Source organism: Nothobranchius furzeri, chromosome 3 (assembly GCF_043380555.1).
Source record: "Nothobranchius furzeri strain GRZ-AD chromosome 3, NfurGRZ-RIMD1, whole genome shotgun sequence".
In the NCBI taxonomy this organism is placed as follows: Eukaryota; Metazoa; Chordata; class Actinopteri; order Cyprinodontiformes; family Nothobranchiidae; genus Nothobranchius; species Nothobranchius furzeri.
In genome coordinates this window covers 72,470,979-72,498,145 of record NC_091743.1, presented here as the reverse complement: position 1 = coordinate 72,498,145, position 27,167 = coordinate 72,470,979, and the positions used below count along the sequence as shown (strand labels likewise).

The following is a 27,167-nucleotide window of genomic DNA, read 5'->3' as shown; positions in this document are numbered from 1 at the left end:
TGCCTGTAACCTGTTTAAAAATGTGATGTAAATCCACTGATACACAAGAACCTGAAAGGTTTACGTTACAGGACTGAAGAAGCTCTTCTGACAACGTCTACCACCGAATACTCTTAGTGTCGAATACAATCTGCTCAGTTTGGACAGAAAACACGATCCAGGCTCCAGTGTCTGCCTAAGTCATAGAAGCAGAAAGTGACCAAAACCAAAAGTGTCTCCGCGGATGGGAGAGAGGAGGAAAAACACTTGAAGAGTAAAGATGATGAACAATTGTAAATGAAGATAAAGAGAAAAACCTGTGAATGTGCACACGAGCGCTCCTGTTCTGCAGACTCGCTCTAACCTTGATAGACAAAGGCGGACGATTAATAGAGTGATACTGCTGTGTGGGAGTTCAGTTAATCCCCCGTCTCACTCATCTTCGCCCCCTCTGCAATAACAACACAAGGTTGGCAACAGAATAACACTGAGCTAACGGCTTAAGCACCTAACCTTGGCACGCCTGGTGATAGCTACGGCAGTCCTGAATGGCTGCGCTGACGAGATGTTCTTCTCAAAAACCTGAATGCCCTCAACAACGAGGCTTTCACCGCCTTTGTGGCTCAATCACAAACTGCCTTCTCGTCTTTACGTTGTCAGAAAAATAAATATTGAAAGAATGTGTTTGTCATTCTCAATTCCACGTTTTAAATCTAGAGAAGGAACTCCACTGCTTCCAAACAACAAACGTCTTTTATTAGAGATGCAGACACAGCAGCTGATCCTGAACTGGTGTTTGGAGGCAACAAAGGTGACCCAACGCCTTAGAAACAGCAACAACACACAGATTCAGAAAAAAAAAATCACATTTTACCCTGCTAAAATAAATCCAACAGGGATTAAAATGGGATTAGGAGAAGAAAATGTGGAGGAGCCATTTTTAACAAGATTATCTGTATTTTTCAGTTAAGAAAACAAAGAATGAGCAGCAATTTTCACATTTTAATAACATGAAGTCAGACTCAATGTGTGCATCAACAGGAACAAACAATGTCATGTTGTTAACAACTGAACAACAATTTGGTTCTGTTGGTGTTTGAGTCACGACCTTCAGAGTTCACTGGAGCAGTTCCGACTGGGATTAGAGTCAGCTGATCCCAGGCTAAACCTGTGGCATAGCAGGAGCTGAGCTCAAACGCCCAGCATCACCTGAGGTCATGTGATCTGGATCATGGCCTGAAGAACAAGATCCTGGGCCAAGGGTCAGCCTTTGAGAGGCAATGGGCTCGGAGCACAGCCCAGGCTCCTCATCTGAAGGAGTCAGCTGTGGTGGTTCAGGCATCTTATTAGGATGCCTCCTGGTCTGGTAGTGTTCCGGACACGCACACCGAGGAGAAGACCTCCACACAGACCTTGGAACCTGAACTGAGAACACTCTGGGATCCTCCAGGAGAGGAGGGAGGTCTAGCTCTCCCTCATGGGCCTGTTATCGCTGCAATGTGACCTTCAATGAGAGATGGATGGAAACCTTTAGTACTTAAATTTTCCTTCTGATTACTTCGAAAGCATCAAAATAAACTCTTAAAATGTAATATAAATATTTTTTGATCGTTAGAAAACAAAAGGTTGTGATCTATGTTACTCTGTGTTTCACTCGTCATTCCACTCAAACTCCAGTGTAACATTTAACCCACTGTAGGTTGTCAGTAAATTCCCGACTTGGTTTTAGACCAGTGTGGAGGATGTGCAGCTTTGGAAAAATAACTCCGGTCCAGCGTTCTCCTAATCGGAGGTGAACAGGAGTTCGAACTTGTCTGTCAGGCGTGTTACGGTTACACAAGAGCCTTGGGTGATCACGCAGGAGACGAGTTCACTCATTTCCCTGTTAGTCCGTGGCCCAGTAATCACCTAAAGGTGTATTAAACCTCAATCCCCCCGAGTGATCCACTGTGTGTATCAGCTGGCACATTTCGCCGTGACCCCCATTTGTTCACACCTCATCGGCTCACGTGCTGATTGGGTTCAACAGTTCATGATGCAACAGAGGAGGAACCCATCTGGCAATGGGTTCAGCTCCATTTGACACTGTAATTGATCCGGCTGGGAGCGTCGCAGCCAATCGAGTTAACTCCAAGGAATTCTGACCAGCACTGAGGAGAATAATCGGGACTGTGTCTGTTACGGGGGACGAAACAGAAATCGTACCAGATTCACAGCTGGTGCAGACACAACAAGCAGGCTGCTATCGTCTCAGGGAGCTAACGGCTGATCTGCTATGGTTTGAAGATGTTTGATCAGCAGCTTAGACCAGCTTTACACCAGGCCCTACATCCCTTCATGGCCAGGTTTCAGAGGAGTGAGAGCCGGATGCACTTGAGGTCCTCTAGGAACCCAAAGCATCCTCAGATCAGAGAGTTCTGGGTTTCCTGTTAGTGTCTGGACAACTTGTTAAAACCAGGAGTCAAAACCACATTGTAGTAAGGCACCACTATACATGCCCAACGATAATGACGTTGCAACAATGAGAAAAGTAATTAGATTACTCTGTTACCTAAAAATAACACCATTACATTTAAACTGCATTACTCCCAATGGTCTATAGCAACACAACAAGTAAACAAATGCTGGCCAAAGTAAAGCAGATTCAGCTAAAACGACAAACTACACACAAACATTCCCCCAATCAGACAAGAAATGTAAGATAAACCATGACTTTGGAGTAAACAAACATGGTGGAGGAGGAGCATGCAGCATGCTTCCGTCACCTTGCTTTCTGATTGGCTAAACGGGCCAATCAACAACAGGCAGCACACTAGTCTGTCCTTGAAGATCAGACAAAAAAAAATCCCACATTTAATATCCCCACACTATTATCAGAGCAGTCCCAAAGTTCTTTCAAGCAGACCAGTTCTCTCAACACACCACACACTGCAGGATTATCTGATAAAAACCTAATTAGATCCATTACAGTAATCAGGTGTGCCTCCAAGACTGTTGGAAGGGTGGGATTGAGCCTAATTTTGGTGTATTGTTGTGTTAACCAAGCCTAATTACTTGTTCCTCGTTCTTTTGGTAATGATCTCCAGAGCGTAGGTAAGGACTTGGAGGAGAAGGACCACTACATCCTTCCAGTTTGACCATTCATTTTCCACAACACTGTGGTAAATGGTAAATGGCCTGTATTTGATATAGCACCTTCAAGAGTCCTGGAACCCCCCAAGGTGCTTTACAACACAATCAGTCATTCACCAATTCACACACACATTCACACATTGGTGGGGATGAGCTACATCATATCCACAACTGCCCTGGGGCGCAATGATGCAGGCAAGGCTACCGAGCACTGGCTCCACTGGTCCCTCCGATCACCACCAGCAGGCAAGCGGGTTAAGTGTCTTGCCCAAGGACACAGCAGCGACAGACTGAGCGGGGCTCGAACTTGCAACCTTCCGATTATGGGGTGAGCACTTAACTCTTGTGCCACCATCACCACTATGCAGGTCAGATCGGATCTGCTGGTCCATCCATCTGTACCATCACTCAGAAACATGGTATTCAAAATCGTCATCCCAACACCAGAAGAAGCATTCCAACGTCTCCAGTTAAGAAGTTCAGACGAGCAGAACTAGAAGAGTTTTGTTTTCAGTCAACAATTGTAGAAAAGTGTTTAACTTATTCACCAGGATTTTTAGACTGAGAGCTTGTTGTGTTTGTGTGATGTGATTTATTTTTTTTACATCCTTCTGCACAGTTTCCTGCCTTTTATTTCACCAATCTGAAGACACAATAAACTTATCAGAGAAGAATTATGGGTAAAGCCCAAAATATTAAAAACATAATCTCATCCAAATGGAAAGGAGATTGATTCTCTAGGTTCACAATGCACTGCAGCTGTGTGTGTGTGTGTGTGTGTGTGTGTGTGTGTGTGTGTGTGTGTGTGTGTGTGTGTGTGTGTGTGTGTGTGTGTGTGTGTGTGTGTGTGTGTGTGTGTGGTTCACTGGAACAGATAAATGCTTAAGATTGAGTTTTTTATATAACCTTTGAACAGCATAAATGCAGAGTAAACGTATCTGTGATTTATTGAGTTTTATGCATGAAACCATAAATCCATACACATATTCAGACTGAATGTGTGTTCTAGTATGTGTATTTTGTGAAATTGTGCATTGACTGAGTCTTGAATTGAAGGCTTAGTTTTTGTTTTGCGGAGCTACAGGGTGCATCCTCTGGATTAGCATGACTGAGCATGTTTAACAGGATTACTAATCTGAACTATTCTACCTCTGCATGTGTGTTTATTAATAGTACGTGCCCTTATGTAAAAACATCAACCCAAATAACCAGTCTGAACACTGTAAAACCTTTGAACACAGTTCTGTTCATCCTAATGTGTCTTGTTGTGACAAAAATTTGCCCAAATCTCATTACACTGGAGGCCAGAGGCCAGAGAGAAATGGTGGAATGGTGTTCGGCCATTGTCGGCTGTGTGTTATGAGAGGAAAGACCTGGGGTACAGGTCAGTCATCATGGACTTTGTTGACTGGTGTGAGCGTAAACACCTTTGCTTCAAAACCAGTAAAACAAAGAAAATGATGATTGACTTCCAGAGAAACACTCCTCCTCACTCACCAGTAAACATCCTGACATTGAGGTGGTGGATACATTTAATTACCTGGGTGTTCACCTCAACAGCAAACTGAAGTGGTCCAACAACACAGAGGGACTGTATAAGAAGGGCCAAAGCCGCTTCCAACTCCTGAGGAGACTGAGGTCCTTCAGAGTTAATTCCCAGCAGCTAAAATCCTTTCATCACTCTGTTGTTGGCTCTATTATCCACTCTGCTGTGGTCTGTTGGGGTGCAGGTCGCTCAGACCAAAACAGGAAGAAACTGAACAAGCTAGTTCACAAAGCTAGCTCGGTTCTGAGTCGCCCGCTGGACTCAAATGAGGAGACATGTGAAAGGAGGATGCTGGGGAATATGACCTCCATCTTAAAATCTCCCTCCCACCCACTGCGTTCCACTGTGGGGGCCATAGACGGCTCCTTCAGAGGGAGAGTGAGACATCCCAGATGTAAAACAGAACGCTACCATAGATCATTCATTCCCTCTGCAACAAGAGTGTATAATTCCTCAGTTTAGTTGGTACTGGCATAATCCTGGTGCACAATAACACCAATGCAATACTCAGTATGTGTTTAATACATGTGCAATGCCAGATTTACATTGTATGCCTGTGTCCCTTAAAGTGTGCTGGATAGTTCTGGAATCCAAATTTTCAATTTTTATTTGTGTTTTTTTGAGGTCAAATGTTACAATATTAGCTTACTGCCTTTGTGTTTATACATGTACCTTTGTTAATAATTTTTTTTTCTTCAAATTATTCTCTTAAGTGTTTCCGCTGCTGAATTTCCCCACTATGGGATCAGTAAAGTCTATTCTATTTTATTCTATGTTATGATTAATACCTCTATAGTGGGTTATGTCATGGATTGTGAGCTACATTTTTTATTGTTTGTTATCAATATTTTTAACCACGGGTTCTAAGTGTTTTTTACAGTGTAAACTAACTATGAGATTCTTTGTTGACGCAAGGCTGGTTGGATATTTAGGCTGTTGGCTACTTCTGCAGCATAATCCACAGAGAAGTTTTATCGTGGTCCTAAAATCTAAACATAAATGTTAAAAAAAAGGGGTTCCAGAATAAAGTATTAATTAAACTTATATTTAAATTTCAGATTAAATAAAATGTAAAAACTGCATTGATGCTAGTGACACAACCTGCAACTCCCTGCAGATTATCCTTTCAAAAGGATAGGAGCTGAACATAAATACGCTCATGAATAAATTAAACATGTTTTTATTATACTAAATGACCCTCGAACACCATGAGTGTGTGTTCTACTAGTAAATAAAGAAACTATTTAGAGACATATTTCTCCATGCAGCAGGTGTTCACTTTACTATTAACAGAGATAATTTATGTTTTAAAGGATAAAAAAATAAAGCTGAAAATAGTTTCTACTTCCCTCATCTACAGAATTTTTGTGTGCTTTTCAAGGTTTAAGGGACCTGATGGCCATTCAGTTTTGAAAAAGATTGAGTCTGAGTCACAAATTCTCTCTCCGAATCTGCATCAACAGCTTCACATCGGTTTCTGTATCCTAACTGCAGCCATTTCATGAAATGCAACATAATGCAATGCAACATGCTGTTTGAAAGCCAAATCAATTACAAGCTCACACAAAGTGTTCAAAAGGAACCTGAATTGCTTTTTGAAGGGACTTTGTTCCTGACAAGGTAACAACCAAGGCCTGATGTGAACCGAATGTTAAACTCAGCTGTTCAGAGGTAAAGGCTGCGAGATGTGGGGAAAAAATATTCTGCAAAAGCAAAGAGGTGAGAATTCTGAGCCAGGTCTGAGAAGAGAATCTTAAATCATGCAACTTTTAGACATTTAGACCAAATGTTTTAGTTTGTTTTGCAAAGATTGTCATGAGAAATTCTATTAAACCTAAAAAATGGCTGCAGGATCAGTTCAGGATGTAAATGTTGACGAGATGACATCATCCTAAAAACTCTCCTTTTTGGTTTGAGCTGCAAATGTGCACAGGTGACCAAACATGGTTAGCTTCCGTACAGAGGGTTTATCTGCTGGATTGGAAAACAGTACAAGCCAAGAAAAAACAAACTAAAGTTTATAATTTAAAAAAAGTCCTAAATTTAAAAGATAAATAAAAAATATTTTAATCAAACTGTACAAAAAAGTTTAAATGATTTTAAAAAGAAGCCATTTTCAGAGGAGGTGAAGCTGCTTTTTGACCTCGTGGCTTTCCACAAGCTTTAGGAATGTATTTTTAGAAATGTAGGACTAGAAGGTCCAGCTCATTCGAGGTGGGACAAGGTCAAGAGTCTGCAGAGCAGTGAAGTTCCTCCACACCAAACTCAGAACACCTGAATGATCTGATTTGGTGGGGAGTCCCAAAACCTTTGGCCTTGGGAGCCTTGCTCAGAAGTCAAGGCAGAATTTCTGTTCCTTCACATCAAAACAAACATTTGATGTGGTTTGGGGGGTAGATAAGGGAAGTGAAGTCTCCAGGTTGGCCCGGGAACGTCTTGGAGTCCCTCTGGATGAGCAGGAAGAGGTCTGCAGAGTCTCCACCAGAAGATGATAGACAAACTCTTACATCTGAAGTCTACTGTTACAGAAAGGATCACGGATGAAGCCTGGAAACGGACCACATATTACATTCGTCCACGCATCGCGTCAATTTGAGCTAATCCATTGTTATGGAAATTTTATATTTCATTGATTTAATCCTGTTAACAAATGTCCTGAAGCATTCTCACACTTAGACACACACACACACACACACACACACACACACACACACACACACACACACACACATTCTTGTCTCACTCATTCACACACTGACCTCACTCCCATTCTTATCTTTCTGTTTAAATAAAGTCTGTGACCAGATGTTCGAGGCATTTTGCCTCGTGCATATGCCACAGTTATAACTGGTTGACTTGTTGCCTCATTGTCTCCTTTTCTCTTCGACTACAGGAAATGGGTTATTGATAAACATATTGATAAAATCCCTAACATCCATCCATATTGTTGTATTTGGACTCTTTGTATTTCCGGATTGTAGCGTGGCTAGTAAAGGTTCATAGTTACGGGGAGTCAGTGAAGGCACCAGAGGGAAGTAGAGCGGGATGTAAAGAGCAGTGCATGGAACGAGAGTAAGAGAATAAACGACAGAAAAGCTACGATAGCTCAATGTACCGCGTCTGTTTCTAATTCTTGGAAGTCTACAAGAAAACATCGCATTGGCGACGTGGACAAAAGGAGGAGGCTCAGCGCTAATGAGCTAAGAGTCGTGTTACAAGCTAACCACGCAGCAGAAACTCAGTGCCAAAGAGCTAAGCACCGTGTTACAAGCTAACCACAAAAACGCTAGCAAAACGGGCAACTTCAAATCATGTCGCTCGCAACTACTCCCGCTCTCCAGCCGTTTGATACTGAAACAGGCCCCAGCTCAGTCGGGCCAAGATGGACAAAATGGGTTCAGAGGTTCGAGAACTACACCACTGCCTTCAATATTTCTGGTGATGGATGGCTGAAAGCTTTACTATTACACCTAGCCGGTGAACATGTACATGACATATATGACACGTTAGCAGTGACCACAGACAAATACGCTGATGTAAAAACGAAGCTGGAAACATATTTTTCACCAAAGGAAAATTTCCTATATGAAGTATAAATTTTTAGAAAAGCAGTGCAGCTACCGGGTGAAAAGTTGGACACCTACTGCACACGACTACGTATGCTCACTAAACATTGTCAATTCTCTGATGTGGATCTAGAGATAAAAGGACAACTAATACAAAGCTGCACCTCATCCAGGCTGTGCAGACGGGCACTAAGAGAGCCTGACCTGAGCTTGGAAGACCTTCTCAGCCATGATCACTGGAGATATCTGAACAACAAGCAACCGGCATGGAACAAGGAGCAGTTGCATCAGTGAATGCTATACAACTGACAGGTAGATCAAGCACAAGTCACAACATCACGGACACGAGCAAACTAAACAACCAGTACAGGAATTGTGGTGGGAAATATCCACATGAGAAAGACTGCCCAGCACGTGGGAAAGACTGCAAGGCTTGCTGTAAGCTAAATCATTTTGCTAGGCAATGCAGATCAAAACAAAAGCACAATGCTAAAGTCCATGACTCAAAATCCAAAATGCACAACGAACAACACAAGACAAATAGGAAAGTGTTCACGATCACCACCTCCGCAAGCGGTGACAACAAGAGCTCGTCTAGCAGTGGGGATGAATATATGTTCGTGACAACTACCGTAGTTTCACAACCATGGGGCGCACCGTGTTATAGGGCGCAGCTTCAGTTATGGGTGTCTTTTTGGTATTTAACACATACCAAAGGCGCACCGGGTTATAGGGCGTGGGCACGGTAAAACGTACCGGTAAAACATATGTATGGGCTCGGGACTCGGAACATATCAGTACAAACCAGACATTGTGAAAATTATAAACAGCCAAAAGCATGCTTCACTTTATTGGTCTAGTTCTGGCTCAGACCTGGTTTAGAGCGCACATGCACTTCCTCATTGTGTGCGCTGACGGCTCGTGCTCTTCTAATGGGCTCGACATACGGGAGGCAACTTTGCCTCTCCTCCATTCATTTTCAATGAGACATGCGCGACAAAGCGATAATCACGGGTCTCCCTCCTACTAAAGCCGGGAGTACACCGGGAGTACTGCAGGACAACATATTCTTGATGTTTGGAATCCCCAGAGTCCTCAAAACTGATAATGGACCTCCTTTTAAACAGCGAGCAGTTCTCCAGCTTCCTGAAACACATGGGCTGCCATCACAGGAAGATAACATCCCTACGGCCGCAAGCAAATGTAACAGCTGAGCGTTTCATGCACACGCTTGGGAAAGCAGTTCGGGTGTCGGCAGGGCAAAGCATCCCGTGGAAGCAAACCATCACTACATTCCTCCGGGAGTACCGTTCCACCCCACACAGCACCACGGAAGCGTCTCCTGCAGAGCTCATGCTTCAGCGCAAAATGTATACCAAGATTCCAAATTTTTCCACGGCTGTGGAGAACGCCAATGACCCTATGATAAGAGATCGAGACAGGGTTTCAACAGCAAAGATGAAACTCACTGCGGACACACGGCGTCATCCCAAGCCAAGCGCCCTCAGCCTTGGCGACAGTGTCATCTACCGACAGCCTAAACGCAGTAAACTGATGGCAACCTACAACTGTGACCCGCATGTTGTTATAGACATCAACGGCTCGATGGTCACTGCCAGCGCCAATGGACATACGATCACGAGGAACTCTTCATTCTTCAAAAAGCTTAATGCTGGTACCCATTCTTCCTCCCCTGGCACTTGCAGCGAGGACGACAACGCTGCTGGCCCATCGTCAAGGTCTCCTTGCCAGCGTCACAGGAGACGCCCAGCATATTTGGACGATTATGTCAAGCCAGGTTCATTTGGTCGCAAAAAAAATAAAATAAATTCAAGGATGGACAGCAAAGTATCTTTGAGTTTGTTCTGTGTTGCATTACTTTAGTGCCTCACATTAGCTGCAGTTAAGTTCATCCATTGTATGGAGGAATGTGTTTGAATGCATGATAAAAGTTTACCATTCTGCTCTGTGCAGATGTTGTCTTTAGCCATACTGTAGTCTTCTACATTTAGCCTATGTTCTGGCATGATAGTAAACACGCATGGTTAAAGTTTTGCTTGTTAATGGTATGGCTAATAAGTCTAGTGAAGTTTGCCCATCTAGGTCCGTTATTTGTTAATGATTCATTTCTGCTTGTTAAGAAAAAAAAAAAGGGATTGATGTAGCGTTGCTAGTAAATGTTCATAGTTACGGGGAATCAGTGAAGGCACCAGAGGGAAGTAGAGCGGGATGTAAAGAGCGGTGTATGGAACGAGAGTAAGAGAATAAATGGAAGAAAAGCTACGATAGCTCAATGTACCGTGTCTGTTTCTAATTCTTGGAAGTCTACAAGAAGAAAACATCACACAGATGAATGCCACAGCCTGTGTCTGAGTTTTACTGGATGCTTGTTGGATGGAGCAGACGGATGCTTTGCCACAGCGTCTGTCTGCTGCAGACTGAAGCAAACACAATAGTCTGCTCACGCAAAGCCAGAGACGGAGAAAAACAACTAAAATAATTCATGTACGTGAGTCAATCTGTGCTGATTTTTTGCTGATATTTGTTGGTAAAAAGGACGTCTGTGTTGGACCCGTTTGATCTCCTCTCCTGTGTCAACATTACACTCTGTTGAATGTTGGATGTTGACTGGGAAGCGGTTTAAAAAAACACTTTCTTCTTTGTTTGTTGGTGTTGCACCCTTAAAATGTCTCGTCATTCCCAGACACTCACCTACAAACACTCTGAAGGTTTTTTTAACAGTCTGACTCAATCTGCTGCAAATTTAGAGGGCAAACTGACTCAGTGAGCAGCAAACAGCTTGTCACTACTCGAAAAGAAAAAGAGTCGGTTGCAAGGAAAAGTAAGTCAGAGGCAGTGCAAGTCAAAACAAACAATCCAGACATGATTTATTCAATATTCCACCTTTAACATGCAGTCACACACTCTCAGCGAAGGAAAGCAACATGTTGCATCAGAGTTGCATGGCTCTGGAGTCCGCACATCCTCAATTACACCTGACTTAAGGACTAATGGGAACGGGAATTGAAGCTGACACGTAACAGCAATGTGCCAATGACAAGGGTTAGGGGGGTGATAGTGAGCTTGAATTCTTCCAACTAAAATATTTTTGCTCTTTTTCTTATTGTTGTTGTATAGCTAAGTTCTGACTCCATACAGTAAATCTTTTTTTTAATTTATGCATTGACTCCCATGTTAAAAATACCAATTTCACAGAAGAAATAAACATGCTTACAGCCTGGTTCAAAAACCCATTTTAGGTTTAATAGATCTAGTTTACATTCATGACAACTCTGATGGAGGTGAATGTTTTTGTAACTCTTCTGTTTAGGTGGAATGAAATGCTTCAATTCTGACAAATTAATGAGCATCAGAGCCACGTGACTTCAGCGCTAACAAATGATCGTGCTATGTCCATATTTTTATATGTCGATGAGTCAGACTTATAGATGTCCCAATCAGTATCTCTCATTGTTCCATATCAGAGGACAACAACGCTCAGCTCCCGATCTCTGCTGTTGACTATGATTTCAGATCAGATTAATATAACACACTCAAATAGCACACTGCTTTTCAAAAAGCTATTTAATTGGACTTTGTTGGATCGCTACTCGTGTAAAGTTAAAATAGCATCTGTATGCGGTAAGATAATTACAAGACACTAATGGTAGAGCGTATGTTCATCTGATGTTGACATGTTGGTATGGGGGGCCCAAAAGGAAATCTTCTTAGGACCCCATAAAGGATTGGGCCGGCCCTGCTTAAATGTCAAATGTAAATGAAGTCAAGCTGGACATACTGGTAAGCCCTGTGAACTACAGAGAGCTGGTCTTTACTTCCTGTTTAATGTTTGTGTGACGCTGACGGGTCTCGTTTTGGTTTGGTTCTGATCTGTCTGCTTTTTTCTGGTCACTGTGTAGAGCTTCATATTGTTGGATGACTTCATGCTCACATCTCAGCAGTTCAAACAAACAAAGACTCACTTTGACATCGAGATGCTTTTTTATGCACCATCCACTTTTCAGCTCTTGTATAATTAAATATTCTTCATAGCATCAGTTCTGCTGATTCTGAGGTCCGAGAGAATGAGAACAGCAACACACTGAAGCCCCCTTCAGACAGGCCATGAAAAACGGAAATGTTCCGGACTCTGTCCGTAAGACCTTTGTGTCTGAATACAAACATCCGGATAACGTTTTCTGTAATTAAACCGGACGAAGCCCCTAGTAACAGGTCCGGACTTGTTACGGACAAGGTGGCTGCTTCAGACTGGTGAGGTTGAGTTCCGGACAGGGAGGAGGGGGAGCAGGAGGGGACCGGGGGACGCTGTGCGCACCTAGATAGCCCGCTGCTGTAGCATGCGGCAAACCATGGCAGCTCGCCTCCTACGGTACCGTCTAGACGCGCGACGGAGCGCTTCACACCGCTTCAGTGATTCCTTTTAACCATTGAGCTTCATCATCCAGGTCTCTTATGCGTCTTTGTGTGCGCAGAATTATGCTTAACTTAAGTCCGATCAGTGAGAGGAATTCTATCTCTTCGTCTGCCATGTTTGACTGAATGACTTTGTTTGGGTAAATGACATCTGGAACTTTTCCCTGCTGTGTGAAGGCAGCCGAAAGGACAAGTTCCGGTACAAAAGTGGTGTGTCTGAAACCACAGTTCCGGTTAAAAACTGGATTGAATTGTCCACACATATTCCAGAATGTCTATCTGAAAAGGGTTCGAGACTAGCGGTCAGCTGGTCAGTCCTGATGGACAAAAAACCTTTCTCTGGGCTGAGGCTGTTCAGGAGGATGTACTATGGGAATTAGGGCTGCAGCTACCAAATATCATAGTATTTGAATATTCTATTGAATCCTCGATCGATTAATCAAATATTCTCTTTGACGACATTTCAAGTGAAACAAGACTGTGGTCCGCTGCAATATAATAAAAGGATAAACAATGGATTAAATTTCGTCCACAGCACCTAGCTCACCACATAGTGCACCAGTTAAATGTGTTAAGACCGTGGTGTGCACATTTAACAAAGCTTTCAATCGAGGAATTTAATGAATTTAACCATTCGGATCATTCATTGATTCACTTCAGCCCTAATGGGAATTATGTAAAACTTTTACACAACAATGTCAAAAGACCTTTTTTAGCTGCGTGACATGAAAATTTCACCCAACGTTTTATTGACAAATATCTTTAAAACTATGTTTTGTGTATGAAAACTATGGTTTTGTTTCTAAAAAAAACGTCAGTGCTGCAATTTATATTTAGTTTAATTGGTATCATGACTTTTTGGGGCCTTTTTCACAGATTTACTTTCTGTTTTTAGCATCCAACTAAAACTGCTCCCAGTTTCTAGTAGATTTCCAAACTAAGACAACAATCATTTTTAATGCTCAAAGATTTAGCGTTTCCTCTCTTCAAACAAAATGTGCAGAGGTTTGGAAGTACAGTAAGAATTTAGTTTACTAAGCCTCCCCCGGTCAGGCCATGGTTATAAATACAGGAGACCAAACGGAGAAGGAACAGGTCTGAGGTTGTAATGCTCCAAAACTTAGAACGCAGCTTTGAATCTGATCCACGGATGATGTTAGGGCAATCTAAACTTATGAATGTCTGACATGTAATTCAGTGCAACTGAGACCCGTTTAGAGGAAGAGGATGGGATGGTTTGGTGAGAAAGCTTGTTTCAACAAAGAGCTCAATAAAGTTTAAAAGCTCGACATGCCTCACCCAGATCCTCACATGAAAAACATAATTAAAAGATAAAATTCACCTGAAATTCTTAGTGTCATTTTTGTTTGAAGCCCATTTTGGTCTTTTTAATGTGAAAAGGTTTTACAGGATAACATAAAAATGGACTACTTCAGAAACATTTCACAGACATGTTCCTTCATACATGAGGAGCTCAACCACAGTCAGCAACAGTCAAAGCAGAGCAGACATGCAAACAGATGACGATGATGAAGAGCAACCACAACCGAGGAGCAAAGAAACGGAGGAAAACCGAGAAAAGGGCAAAATAATGGAGGAAGGGGAGGTGAAGAGGAAGGACCAACCAAATGAATGTGTGTTGCGTCGTGTTTATGGTTGTTTGGTGACATAACATGGGGAAGAAGATATTCTGCCTAGAAAGCAATAATCACCTTCGCTTGGGATGACTAGAATGTACGGCGTTGTTATTTGTCCCCTACCTATTACCACTAAGGCCAAGGGCCGCACGTCCCCGCCGGAAAGCATGAGAGAGAGAGGGGAGAGACAAAAACAAACAACAAAAAGGAAAAGAAAGAAGAAAAAAGTCTAAGAAAAGAGAAAAATGGGTTTATTTCATCAGATTTCCAGCATTGGTGAGAGAAGGCACTCTCACGTTGGGTGTTTTAGCCGAAACAGGAGCGGCCCAGCACCTGGAACAGGCCCTGAGATGTACTGAATGTGTCCAAAACCAGAGGAATGGTGTGAGAATGCAGATGCTGTGTTTGGGTTAGGAGCCCGCTGGGTCGGACATGTTCATTAAAGGCAGCAGGAAATGGAAGAAAGTAGAAATGAAAGGATGGAAAAAATATAGAAAATGGGAATTTAAAAACATGAAAATGTTGAGTAAAAACAATCTGGTGTTTGTGTTCTGCTGACTACAGGTTCAAACCGGTTTCTCTCTGAGCGGAGACAGAACAACGCTTAAGAGGCTTCCAAAATGTCTCAGAATGTTCGAGGGTCTCGCTTTCCCTGAGACAAGTTCTCAAGTCATGACAACCTTTTTTTATTGTCTTGAAATGTCACTGAAAGATATCTGGAACTCATCTCGAACCAGTCTCCATTTAGGTCCGTATGTCAGAAAGTTGAGACAAAGTTTGGGAGGATTTGGTACATTTAAAATTAAACGCTTGAATAAAAGGAACTTTGTAGCCCACAAAGTCTCGGCCAGACAAAAGTGAGGTGAGATCCAAATCTGAGATTTCGGTAACACTTTACAAAAAGAGTCCCTTTATTAACATTACTTAGTGCATTATTAAGCATTAATTAACCATTCAATAAAGTGTTAACAACTGCTTTTATGCATTACATTGCATTACTAAACAGTATTTAATGCATTATTAAGCAGTTACCTAAAGTCTATTACTGAACCTTAGAAAAATGCAGTATTAAGCTTTAAATAACACTTGCATTATTTCATTATTTTTGCATCATGTGTATTAATTGCCATGTTAGTTAATGTGTTAACGCTTAATAATTATTAAAGTTATCATTAATTGTGGTTGTGTATTTGCAGCAAATAAGCAATAAGTAACAGCCAACTAATGCATCCACTTATTCTACCCTGCTCTTTAGCTGTTACTTGGATGGGTATTAATAAACAATTAATTAATGTCCTACTAATGCTGTACTGTGTTTGTCATCAGGAAGCCTTTACCTGACCTTAGGTAAAGTAAAAACATGGATCCCATTTGGAAACACTTTCTAAATGCTTAATAGATGCCTAAGCATTACTTAAGCATTGCCTAACCATAATTAATGATTATTGAATGACTTTTGGACCCTTAGGTTCAGTAATAGACTTTAGGTAACTGCTTAATAATGCATTAAATAATATGTTTAGTAATGCTATGTAATGCAAAAAAGCAGTAGTTAACACTTTATTTAATGGTTTATTAATGATTAATAATGCACTAAGTAATGTTAATAAAGGGACCCTTATCGTAAAGTGTTACCGAAATTTCTATTGAAAATGTTCATATTTTGTCACGCTTGTGTGTCTCCAGAAAACACATCTTCATCTCAGAATCAAATGTGTTCAGCCTTAAGTTTCTTTTACTGGTCGTTTTAAAAGATCTTTAAAGTATTAAACAACTTTCATGATGCCTGATCAAAGCACTACGATACTGGTATCTGGTTGAGTTTTCACAGGCTAAGTAAATAAATAATCTGACCAGCTGAATTCTGCCTAAGAACCAGGTTTTCATGATGCAACTGCAACAAGTAAAAGATTACTTAAAGTCAGACTAGAGGACAATTTATGGTTAAATCCAATTCAGAAACTTGGATTTTTTTTTATCATTGAGTAAAAGTTTAATGCTGTAAACATGTGGTTCACTTGTCTGATCGGTACATCTGCTGTGGTCTCTAGTCAGAATGAAAGCCTTGTTATTTGCACAGAGGAGGACGGTGACTCTCCTTGACAGAAACATGAAAAGGTTTCATTTTAAGCTGATAGGACATGTTTCTTAGGGCCAAGATGGAGGCCAATAAAGAAACGAAGCTCAAACACAAAGTAAACCTGAGCTGTTTGAGTTTGAAACTAAAGGAAATCTTTGACCTTAAGTATGAAAAATTCCAAAAAAAATCTAGAATTGTAGAAAGCTCTTGATTCATTGTGTTAGTTTATTTTACATTCTGAGCTTCTTTAGTGATTATCACAAGTGCTACCATCCTGTTCATCCTGTTTTTCACGTTCATTTTGCTCTGCAGAGGCTTCATTTGCAGAAAACCTTGGTTCTTTGATTTGCTGCTCCACCAATGATGATTAAATAAATTCTACCCAATAAATGGACCGATCTGAGTGAGGGCTGCTGAGGTCAGCTGACAGGAAGGTTTAAATGTTTGTTCTTAGAAAATTAAATTAGCCATCTGCACAGCCTCAGAACTTTTGTAAGATAATGAAAATTAGATTTAGAGTTTTGTGGAACTCCTGAAATACTTAAAATAAAAAACGGCTGCTGATTTAAAAGTGGACAGCATCAAAGTAAAAAAGTGTCTTTCCCAACAGTCAGCGCACTGTGTTTACACCCAAATTACTCAGCACTTAAAAAAAGAAAGAAAACTCTGGGTGTAGAAGATGGAGTCAGAAAAAAATGATATAAAGGAGAAAAATGTGCAGAAATGAGCCATAAAAGCCTGATGTAGTGTGGATGAGACAGAAAGAGACGGGAGGAGTGGAAAAATCAAATCAATGCTTGATGCAGATGAAAAATTGGATGGAAAAAAAAGAAGGTGACAAAAATCAATAGCGAGCTGAGAAAGCTTTCAAAGCACATTGACCAGCACACAAATGGGTGCATTTGCAAAGGATGAGCCACAGATAAAGACTGGAGACATGGAGAGACAGAGGAGGGTGCTTCTGCAGGCTTTAGCATTCATCCATCGGGTCTAATGATGCTGGTTCAACAGGAGTCTGTAGGAGGCAACATGGATGAGAGCAGAGATGCAGGAAGAGAGGCGGACAAACCACAAATAACAGAAAATATGAGAGAAAAGAGAAGATGAGACAACTGGAGGAGAGAAGAGAAGCTATGAAAGCATGCAGGATGGCCTTTTTCAGTAGTTTGTGTGAGTGTTCGTCTCATCAGTCTACAGAAACATGTGTTCATAATAACCTAATAAATAAAGTCCTCCGGGGAGGAGGTCAAAGGTCAGGATAGGAGTGTCGGTGGAAGGGTGCTCATACCTTTGTGGGCCAGACGGACGCAGTTGATTTTAGTTTCCTGAGAAGATAAAAGAAACAGGATGTTCAACCGAGTCAGGCCTTCAGTTACCAAAGACAAACAAATAAATCAGAAATCACTCAAGGCAGCTTTATTTATAGAGCACATTTCAAACACAGAGGCAATTCAAAGTGCTTTACAATTATCAGGACATGATATAAAAATGTAAAAACACAAATTAAAATACACACAAATAGAATTACAGTTTAGAGCTAAAGGAGAAGACAAAGTTACAGTGCAGATTACGGCAAAGACGACGCGTGATAAGAAACATTTCATTGAAAGGCTGATGAGTACATTAGGGTTTTAAGTCTTGATTTAAACAACACTAGAGTTGGGGCAGATCTGAGGTCCTGGGGAAGCGGATTCCACTGTCATGAGCCGGGGTGAGTACTCGTCTCATCATCTCACTATCTCTGAGTGTTTTGGTTTCAGGAGATGGAGCAACAGCTGTTTCCAATCAGCTGATCAGCGGGCTGGTTTATAAGGAGGAAGGTGGACATGACTCGACGCTGGATGCTTAACTACTGACTGGTAGTCTCTAGCCCTCGCTTATCTCTGCTCGTTCTCTCGTGACTTGGATTAATTCTAATTTTTGGATTTTACAATGAGTTGTCCAGTAATTGGAAGGTTGTAGGACCGATCTTGGCTCGCTCCAGAGAATGTTACCATTGTGTCCTTGGGCAAGACACTTAATCCCCCATCACCTGCTGGTGGTGTTCAGCAGCCTCACCTCTGTCAGTTCACCCCAGAATAGCTGTGGCTACACTGTAGCTCATCACCACAGGGTGTGAATGGATGAATGATACACTGTAGTAAAGCGCCTTAGAGTCCTCAGACTCTGAAAGGTGCTACTGTATACAAGTGTGGGTCGTTTATCTTAAAGTAAAGTTTTAGTTGATAAATCTGAAAATACAAATCACAGCAGACATTACAGTTGTGTTGCTAAGGGCTCTACTTCTTTAACAGGATTAGCACGTTCCTCAGAAACCTGTATGGTGGCGCAGTTGTTAGCACTGTTGCCTCACAGCAAGAAGGTTGCAGGTTCGAACTTCGGCTGCGGCCTTTCTGCATGTTCTCCCCATGCATGTGTGGGTTTCCTCCCGGTACTCCGGTTTCCCCCACACAGATCACAACATGCTCTACGTTGCTTTGGATACAATAGTCAAATAAATAGACAAACATAAATATGCCACCTACTGGGGAATCTACGTATTGCTGTTGTAACATTGTTTATTTTAAATTGTATAAAAATGTCTGAACACATATTTTATATTGTTTAACCATTACTAGTCCTTAATATTAAATCATAAAATTTTTATTATAATTTACTTTTTTATTTACTTGATTTTTAACGTGTTTTAATGCATATTTGAATAAAACCAGTTTTATTTTTTCTGACTCACCAATTAAATTTAATCCAATTAGGTGTTAAAGGGTTGGTGAGCCTTCATACCTACAGAAGAATGAAAACAGCCATGAAGTCAAAAATAGATTTAAATTGTTCTGAATTTAGTTTGTAATAATATACCTTTAAGAAGGAAATTCTAACAGGACACAGTGATTTGTTATGATTCAGAGGTTTACGATTATTTACCTCAGTTATGAGTTTAATTATGATAAATTAAAAAGGTCTGTCAGACGCTCAGGAAGTCATGTTCTTTTATTTTACTGAAATGCTTCTAAATTCATTATAATTATGGGAATTAAAGCTGATTTGTATTCATATGAAATGTAGTTGATGTGATAAACAAAAGATTGAACAGTCAACCTGCAGAAGGTCTCAGCTCTCTCTCAGCTGGATGTTTTGGAGTTCAGACCTTCGAACGTTCCTGTCATTCTCTCTCTGATGAGCTGTCACCACCCCAAGTGGCATGCGCTTTCTTTCATTGCTGCTCTTTTCATCTTTTCTTTCCCCCGTGATGTGCTGTCACCAGTAAGTGTACCTGTCTGGTACCGAGGCTGGCCTTCATCACTTCGGCTCATTTGTCTTCATCTAACATGACTATGACGACTGCAGCAGCAGCTGCTGCCTCAACATTAAACCACGTCCACCTTTAATTTTCAGGTCTAATGAAGGTTTTTCTGAACTGTTTCAAGCTTAAATAACCACACTTCCCTTTTGCTGACAACTGCTTTTTTAAGGGTTCATTTGATAAAAGGTTGAAACTTCAATTTGTACAGCAAGAAGGCCAAAGGACATTTGACAACTTCGATAAACGACAGAGAAACAGGAAAAACGATTACAAATGTGGCACCATGTCCTGTCAAGATTATTGTGTTCAACTCGATTAATGCCAGCGTCCTCATCTCTACGCAGAAACATTTCTCTGTGGTCATTTTATCTGGTTTCTCAGATGTAGCTGAGTGTTTTCTCTGCCTGGAAGGAGTTTCAACCACAAACATGCTTTAGTTGGTGATTCACCAAAAAGGCCAGATGAATCGATCCTGAACGTTTTTGTTGACGAGAAAAGATTCTAGTGAAGCTTTCACAAGGCGATGATTCAAAACTTGCATGGAAAAGGAAAAGCCTGTGACAAGTCCATGTAACTACCCACCAGCGGGCGCACACACACACACACACACACACACACACACACACACCAGAAACAAAGAATAAAAGTGCATTTAGGGAATTTGGAATCATCGGAGTGCATCCTGATTGACACAGACTGTCAGTTGGTAAAACCTTTTTCCCAGAAACTCAAAAACAGGCACTCGGTGGTGTGTGTGTGTGTGTGTGTGTGTGTGTGTGTGTGTGTGTGTGTGTGTGTGTGTGTGTGTGTGTGTGTGTGTGTGCGTGCGTGCGTGCGTGTGTGTGTGTGTGTGTGTGTGTGGTGAATGACATTGATTGTCAGAGCACCTTGGCCAACCCCTGAGGCTTTCGACTTGTCAAGAAAGGTGTCTGGCTGCATTTTCTCAGCGTGGAGGAGCATGTTTCTCCATGCATGTTACAGCTTCCTTTTGTTTTTGTGCCATTTCTTGCCCCATTTCTCACCGTCGTCATCCTTTTTTGCCGCCTCAGTCTTTCCCCTCTAACTATTCTACCTCTTCTGTTTTTTTATCCCCTCATTGTTTGGTTTAAAACCATTGTTGTCCTCGATCCCTCACGTTCTCTAGTATTCATGGTTTGTGTTTTATCCATTTACCAGGTGTGTTTTATTGTGAGGAGTCATCATAATTTACTGTATTTTAAATTTCCTCAATGCTTCTGCCAAATTCCTCTTTATCTGAAGGTGTTGAGTCCTCTTACTTGGCTCAAAACAGAAAACTGCGTACAGACTGAGGGGATTGTGTCAGAGCTCAGTCAACTGTGGAGCTCCACAGGGATCGGTCATTGGTCCAATGCTATTTTCATGTCAGTCTTCGTGCCAGTAAATGACAGATATTTATTTTACTTTTGCTGGTGATAAAATTTATTTTGACCCAGGAAAGGATTTGAATAGACTTGTGTTTACTGTTAAAATGATCTAGAGACAACAAAAAACATGGTTTGTAAACACACTGACACCTGATATAATAGCATCTACATTTGTGGTTCTTGGGAATCAGAAAATAAAATGTAATATTAGTGAGAAACTATGTAAGCAAGTCTAGATGAGTTGGTCTGGAAACTAAGTATGTTTTATTAAAGAGCAAGTAGCGTCTAAATTAACTTTTTTTTGCTGATGAACTGTATAAATGAGTGTCTAATAGTGTTTTAAATGTGTGTATTCATTATTTTGGCATTTTGGTGCATTTTCTTTAAAAATTAAAAATTCTGCCTAAATACTACAGTATAGTGCCACCTTCAGCTTGAAACATAGAGTTTGAGTCATTTTGAATACACTTTAGCCAATGGCTAAAGAGAAAGATACTACGTAAACCAGTAGAGTACTACGTAGCGGCTCTTTGTCAAAGTTATAAAAGCATCGAGAGTCTCGGCCACGCCTTATGGCGAGTTGGGAGTTGGATTTGCAAGCGAGTGTAGGAAGGTTAGCGGTAGTTCAGCATTAGCATATAGCATTAGCATATCCTAATCGTTAGCATAGCTTTTAGTGTTATACATACCTATTTAGTGTTAGCTTGGATGTTGGATATTGTAGTTTAGTTAGTGTTTGGCTGTTAGTGTTGTTAGGAAAGTAGTTCGGGTTTACTGTTCCATATCGTGTTAGTATGGTGAGAAGGTGTAGTGGGTTCGGCGGCTCTGTGGGGTTGCACTCCTTTCCACTGGACTTAGAAATTAGGCACCAGTGATTGTGCGCAGTCCGTGTCTGGAAGACAGTCAGCTCCCACCTGGTGCTGTAGTTTGCAACCAGCATTTTACCAGCGATTCCTTCGCCAACATGATGGAGTTTGAACTGGGTTATTCTGCATGTCTCCGTTTGAAGAGGGAGGCCGTGCCCACCGTGGCTCTTCCACGATTTAGATGCAGCCCACCGACTCTGCTCCCCCACCACGGCGGGCTCCAGTCTGAGGTGGGTACGCTAAATAAAAGTTTAAACATCTTCTAAAGACAATTCCCTGCCTAAACGCAAAGTTTGAGAGACGTGGTTCACTTAATTTAGCTAATATCAGTCTGCACTGCCTTTGGGCTGATTTGTCAAGTTCACAAAATGTGGAATGGGATGTAAGTTTAGAATCAGCGGTGAATAAGGAACATATCTCGAAGCCCTGGCTGACGAAACGGTCCACATGACTATTACTGTCAGGCTCGGAGAAAATTCGGGTTGTTGTTTTGTCAGTCGGTAATTCTGCTAACAGTGGCTCTAACTAGTTGACAGACAGCATTACAACATGAAATCCAGCTTTACACCACAGAGTGACCAGATTCTGTAAGGAATTCTGTTCAGGAGGTCGCATTTCAGGCTCTCTTCACATCATATGTGACTGACTTTTATGTTATAATAGCAATCACACACTAGGAATGTTATAAAGCGTTTGGGGCAGCATTTAGCTCAGGTGGTAGAGCGGGTTGCCTCATGATCGGAGGGTCATGGGCTCGATTCCAGTTCCCGCCAGGGGTATCCTGCTGTTGTGTCCTTGGGCAAGACACTTCACCCAACTTGCCTGTGTTAGTGGTGGTCAGAGGGGCCGACGGCACCAAATGGCAGCCTCACCTCTGTAAGACCTCCCCAGGATGGCTGTGGCTACAAGTAGCTTACCATCACTGGCAGTGTGTGAATGTGAGAGTGTGTGAAAGCGTCTTTGGGTGTCTTGAAAAGCGCTATACAAGTTCATTGCATTATTATTATTATTATTATTATTATCAAAGCGCCTATATGGGACAGTTTCTTTTGTATATTATCTGACTTTATAAACTCCAACAACAATGTGCTTCTATTTTTTTTTCAGGCTAAATCTACCCAAGACGTTGGCTGTCAGACTGATTTAGTAGTCTGCAAGAATGCACTTGTCCAGCCTGACGTGAAGCAAAGGTGAATTATTTTTAATAATCGTCAATGTAAACATTTTATTATCACCTTCTAGTTTTAATTTGTTTAACAGATTATTGTTACACGTGATTTTATGCTCTTTTAAACATTTATAATTGTGCTGCTGCTTTGTTTTTACATAGCCAGCCAGAATATAGCTCCCAGCCGCTGTGTGTCTTGTGACACAGGGACCATGATGGAAATTCATCTTCCAGAAAGTCCCAGAGCAGCCTCCACACCCCTGAAAAGATCAAGATGTGAGGTGTCTGCTGTTTATTTCAGCTTCCACCTCAGTGACAGTGCAAGCTCAGTGAACTGTTCAAGGTAAAAAAAATTAAAACATTTCAGAATTTTTAAGATATTAACCATTAAATAAACGTATGTGATTGCATCATGACATCATGAAGGAGGCTACTGATTCTGCCCCTGTGACACTTGGTGGTGACGTGTGAGCTGACTCACCTGGTAAATAACTTTTACATTAAATATTTTGTTCTTTGCTATCAAAAGTAAATTAACTAATTACCTGCATTATTGCAGGACACTCAGCAAAATATGGACTCTACACCATGAGGCAGGCACACGTTAATACTCTATAAGAGCACATAAGGTGAGCAACACCACAGATTATTGTTATTACTGTACACTGTCCTGGATTTGTTTTCTTTCTGCATCTCATCATTAGCCTGGCTGATCACCTGATAACTCATGTCATCTGGTTGTGACAGCATGAGGATGTCCTCACACACCTGTAACCTATCAGCTCATCTGGCAGAATAGAGAGAGAAGAGACACCACATCTCCTGTTCCTGGAAAGCCTTAAGCATTCCTTCGATGACTGAGAACCTCCATCGGCTCTGTCTCCTGTCTGCCTACAATTATTATAATAAATATTGTGTTTGGCAAGTTTTTTTGTGCTGCCAAATGTCTCATTTTGATTCCAGTTTTTATATTTTAATGGATATTTATAAATTACATTAATTGAATTATCACATTGTTGCATGTTTAACTAGCTCTATTGTGATTAATTAAACTAGCACCTCACTGTTAAAAGCTTGTTTTAATTTCAAGCATGTTGAAGTATTTATGGACATGGACAAAAACAGGAAATATATAAATTGAGATTTATTTAATTAACATAACAAATAAGGGGGAAAGAGTCGTTGAAAGGCACATTCTTCTGGAAGCTCCTGATCCTGACGACACCAGCAGAGGAGGCCACCTGCAGACACCAGAGGATCACTTACGACCAAGAGAGCAGCTGGTATCAGTAAATAAATAATGAAATCAGGGCAGTTTTAATGGGCTGTTTGGGATTGTGTAACATAAATTAACACAATAAAGAATTTTCTCATGGGGTATTTTCATAACTTTCTATGCAGCAGACTGTAACTTGAGCCCAGGGCTACTGGAGAGCTGCTATCCAGCACGTTTCAGTGGTTTTCCTGCTTTAACAGGTTAGATTAGCTGTTAAGCAGCTCAGCTATTTGTTGCTGATTAAAACCAGGTGTGTTGAAGCAGATAACTCTCTAAAACATGCTGAATACTAGCTCTCTAGGGCCGTGGAGCCAAACCCTGCAGCTAATCTAATGCTATGGCTAACGGCTACTTACCATTCAGAGCTGGTTCTGTTGGGTCGTTCTCGGTAGTTTCAGGCAACTCACAAGCTCTAAACAATAAGGCTCAGGTCCGCTTATCTCCTCCAAATAGACTTGGTCCCTTTCTTCTCGAGTGTCTGGGTAAGGAGGGGGAGAAACGTCCTCCACTTCTAATGACTGCTCACAGTGAAGGGAGCTAGCATCGTCTCGTTACCCATCGTCTTCGTCACTGCCGCGGCTCCGCCCTCTCGGTCCGCCAGGCAACGCCTACTAATGTTGCAGTTTTTAAAATTGATACGTGGGTGGAGAAGGACTCTGAGGCACACTTGTCCTGCTCTTTAAGATCCATGCATTACTAACTATTACTAATACTAAATATTACTAATACTATTGCTAATAATAACTATCTCTATGTTAACCGTTGCAATTTTCTCAATATATCACATGCAGATACTGTCTTTTATATGTTCTGTTAAAATTATTCTGTACGTGGCACACTACTGGCTCGAAATCAATGTAATTAAAAAAAAGTCTTCCTTATTCAACATTTTTTTAAAGTCATGAATAAAGTAATAGTGGCTTTATGTCTGCTATTACAACTGGGATATTCTTATAAAAAATGATGCACTTTATCAGGAAAAGCTGACATTTTTCATCCTTAACCCCGCCCTACATTTGACCCCACCCCATACATGGCCCTAGCTGTTGGCCACGTCTGATACCAGCGTCTGAAAAAGGTTAAATCTCCTAATTTCAATCAGACTTTGTCTTTTTCCCTCCTCACATCAATCATTCCTATTCTTTAGGCCTTTTTATAAATTTTTCACAGATTTTTAGACATTAAATTTTAAATTTCCTTTTTCAAATTCTCTGTGACTAACTCTTCACTTCCTTTGTCCGGTGAGGCAACTCCATCTCTCAAAAGGTACATTTAACTATTGAAATGGTTTATTTTCAGTTTTGAAAGAAAGACAATCGTACCTCCCAGGTGAGTTATCCCTGAGGTAAATTATTTCTAAAAACACCTCGTTGGTCATATCAGCATCATGGGGAGGAGCTCAAAGTGGGAGGTGAAAAAGCAAAGACTCACAGAGATGAGTGATGTTTTCTCTGAACCAGAGAGCTTCATCAGATATATTAACATTTAGAAAACGTTCTTTTGGAAATTGTTTCAGACTCACAAGTTTTGGAAAATCAAGGTAAAATGATTATTTATCTGAGGAAACGAAAGTGTGGGAAATAGAGCTGGAAAATAAAACAGTAAGGAAAACGAGTGGAAAACAAGTCTGCTTAGCTGAAGTAGATGAGTACGGAGTGAACCAATCTAAGAGTTAAGGATTAAACATTAAAACCATCTAACTGTGTTTTCTGTCAAAAAATTAAAAAAATCTGTGACGAGCTGAAGAGTGGGTGGATTGAGAAAACTATTTCCTCTAAAGGTTCTCCTGAGAGGCAGCGACAGAAAATGAAAAAAATGAGAAGAAGGAGTGACATTCTGCTTGATGGACAGGTGGATCTCAGAGGAGCATGGAAAACTGGTGGGATTATCCCAGATTGGCGGAGAATGAGAAACACTTTCATCCATCAGATCAAACTACGACACACAAGCGGCGTCTACCAACATGTAAATGAGTCGTTTCTCTGCTACAAGACACATCTGCTGCTGCAGGAAAGAAAGGTGACACCTACTCTGTAAAACATGGCTGACAGCAGGGAAAAGAGGAAAATTACAGCTCTTTGTGGAGACTGCAGATAAGTTAAATCCTTGATTGACAAAATATCACCTTCACACATCCTCGCTGCAGCTGCCTGTAATGAAGATTGAGCTGAAAGACTAAAATATTTTAATGCTGCTGTTTCTCTTTCAGCAAGAAGAGGTCCAGCAGGTTAAGTAGAGCGCAGAAACCACTTCAGCTCGGCGTTCCACCTGCTGCTGCTCCACACTCCTACCTGCTTTTATTTAGAGCTAGATTTACATTTAATTAGCTCAGTAAAGTGGTTTATTCTAACCCACAGACCGCGCCTTCACATCATCAGAATTACTGACTCGTATCTACAAGTTAAATTGTGTTTGTTTAATGAAATAGTATTAATTTACTTTATGAGAACAGTTCTTGTGGCTGCACAGCGCGTAGATGTCAGTGGATTTTTTTTGTTTCGTCCAATCAGATTTCGGCCTCTACTGTTGCCAGGGGGAGTCTAATCTGCCCAGGGTCCTCAGAATCAGTAGAGCAGGCCCTCGTTAGTTATACTGTAAAACAGGGAAGCAGTTTTATTTAACCAATCAGCTTCCAGATTTGCCTCCTCACAATGACATCAGGTATTTCCTGTCTTTTGATTGGAGGGTAAGAGCTAAGCTAACAGCTAGTTTTGCTAACAAAATAGTCCTGAGCAATGTTTGCCTAACAGTTAAGATTTTTTTCATTCTATGCTGATAATAGCACCCTGTCACTTGT

The 27,167-nt window shown here is 41.2% G+C and overlaps 1 protein-coding gene across 17 annotated transcripts in view; it reads right to left on the bottom strand.

The window, feature by feature from the left end:
• Positions 1-27,167, bottom strand: part of ptprt (protein tyrosine phosphatase receptor type T) — a 345,765-nt gene that overhangs the window by 112,505 nt on the left and 206,093 nt on the right. For 11 of the 17 annotated variants that reach the window (XM_054732036.2, XM_054732027.2, XM_054732015.2 and 8 more), the window contains exons 15-16: positions 17,663-17,699; positions 14,370-14,426 (exon numbers count right to left, since the gene is read on the bottom strand). In XM_054732036.2, coding sequence (XP_054588011.1) covers positions 14,370-14,426; positions 17,663-17,699 — 94 coding nt within the window. The remainder of the gene's footprint in view (positions 1-14,369; positions 14,427-17,662; positions 17,700-27,167) is intronic. The other 6 variants (XM_054732046.2, XM_054732052.2, XM_054732071.2 and 3 more) reach the window with 2 other exon arrangements.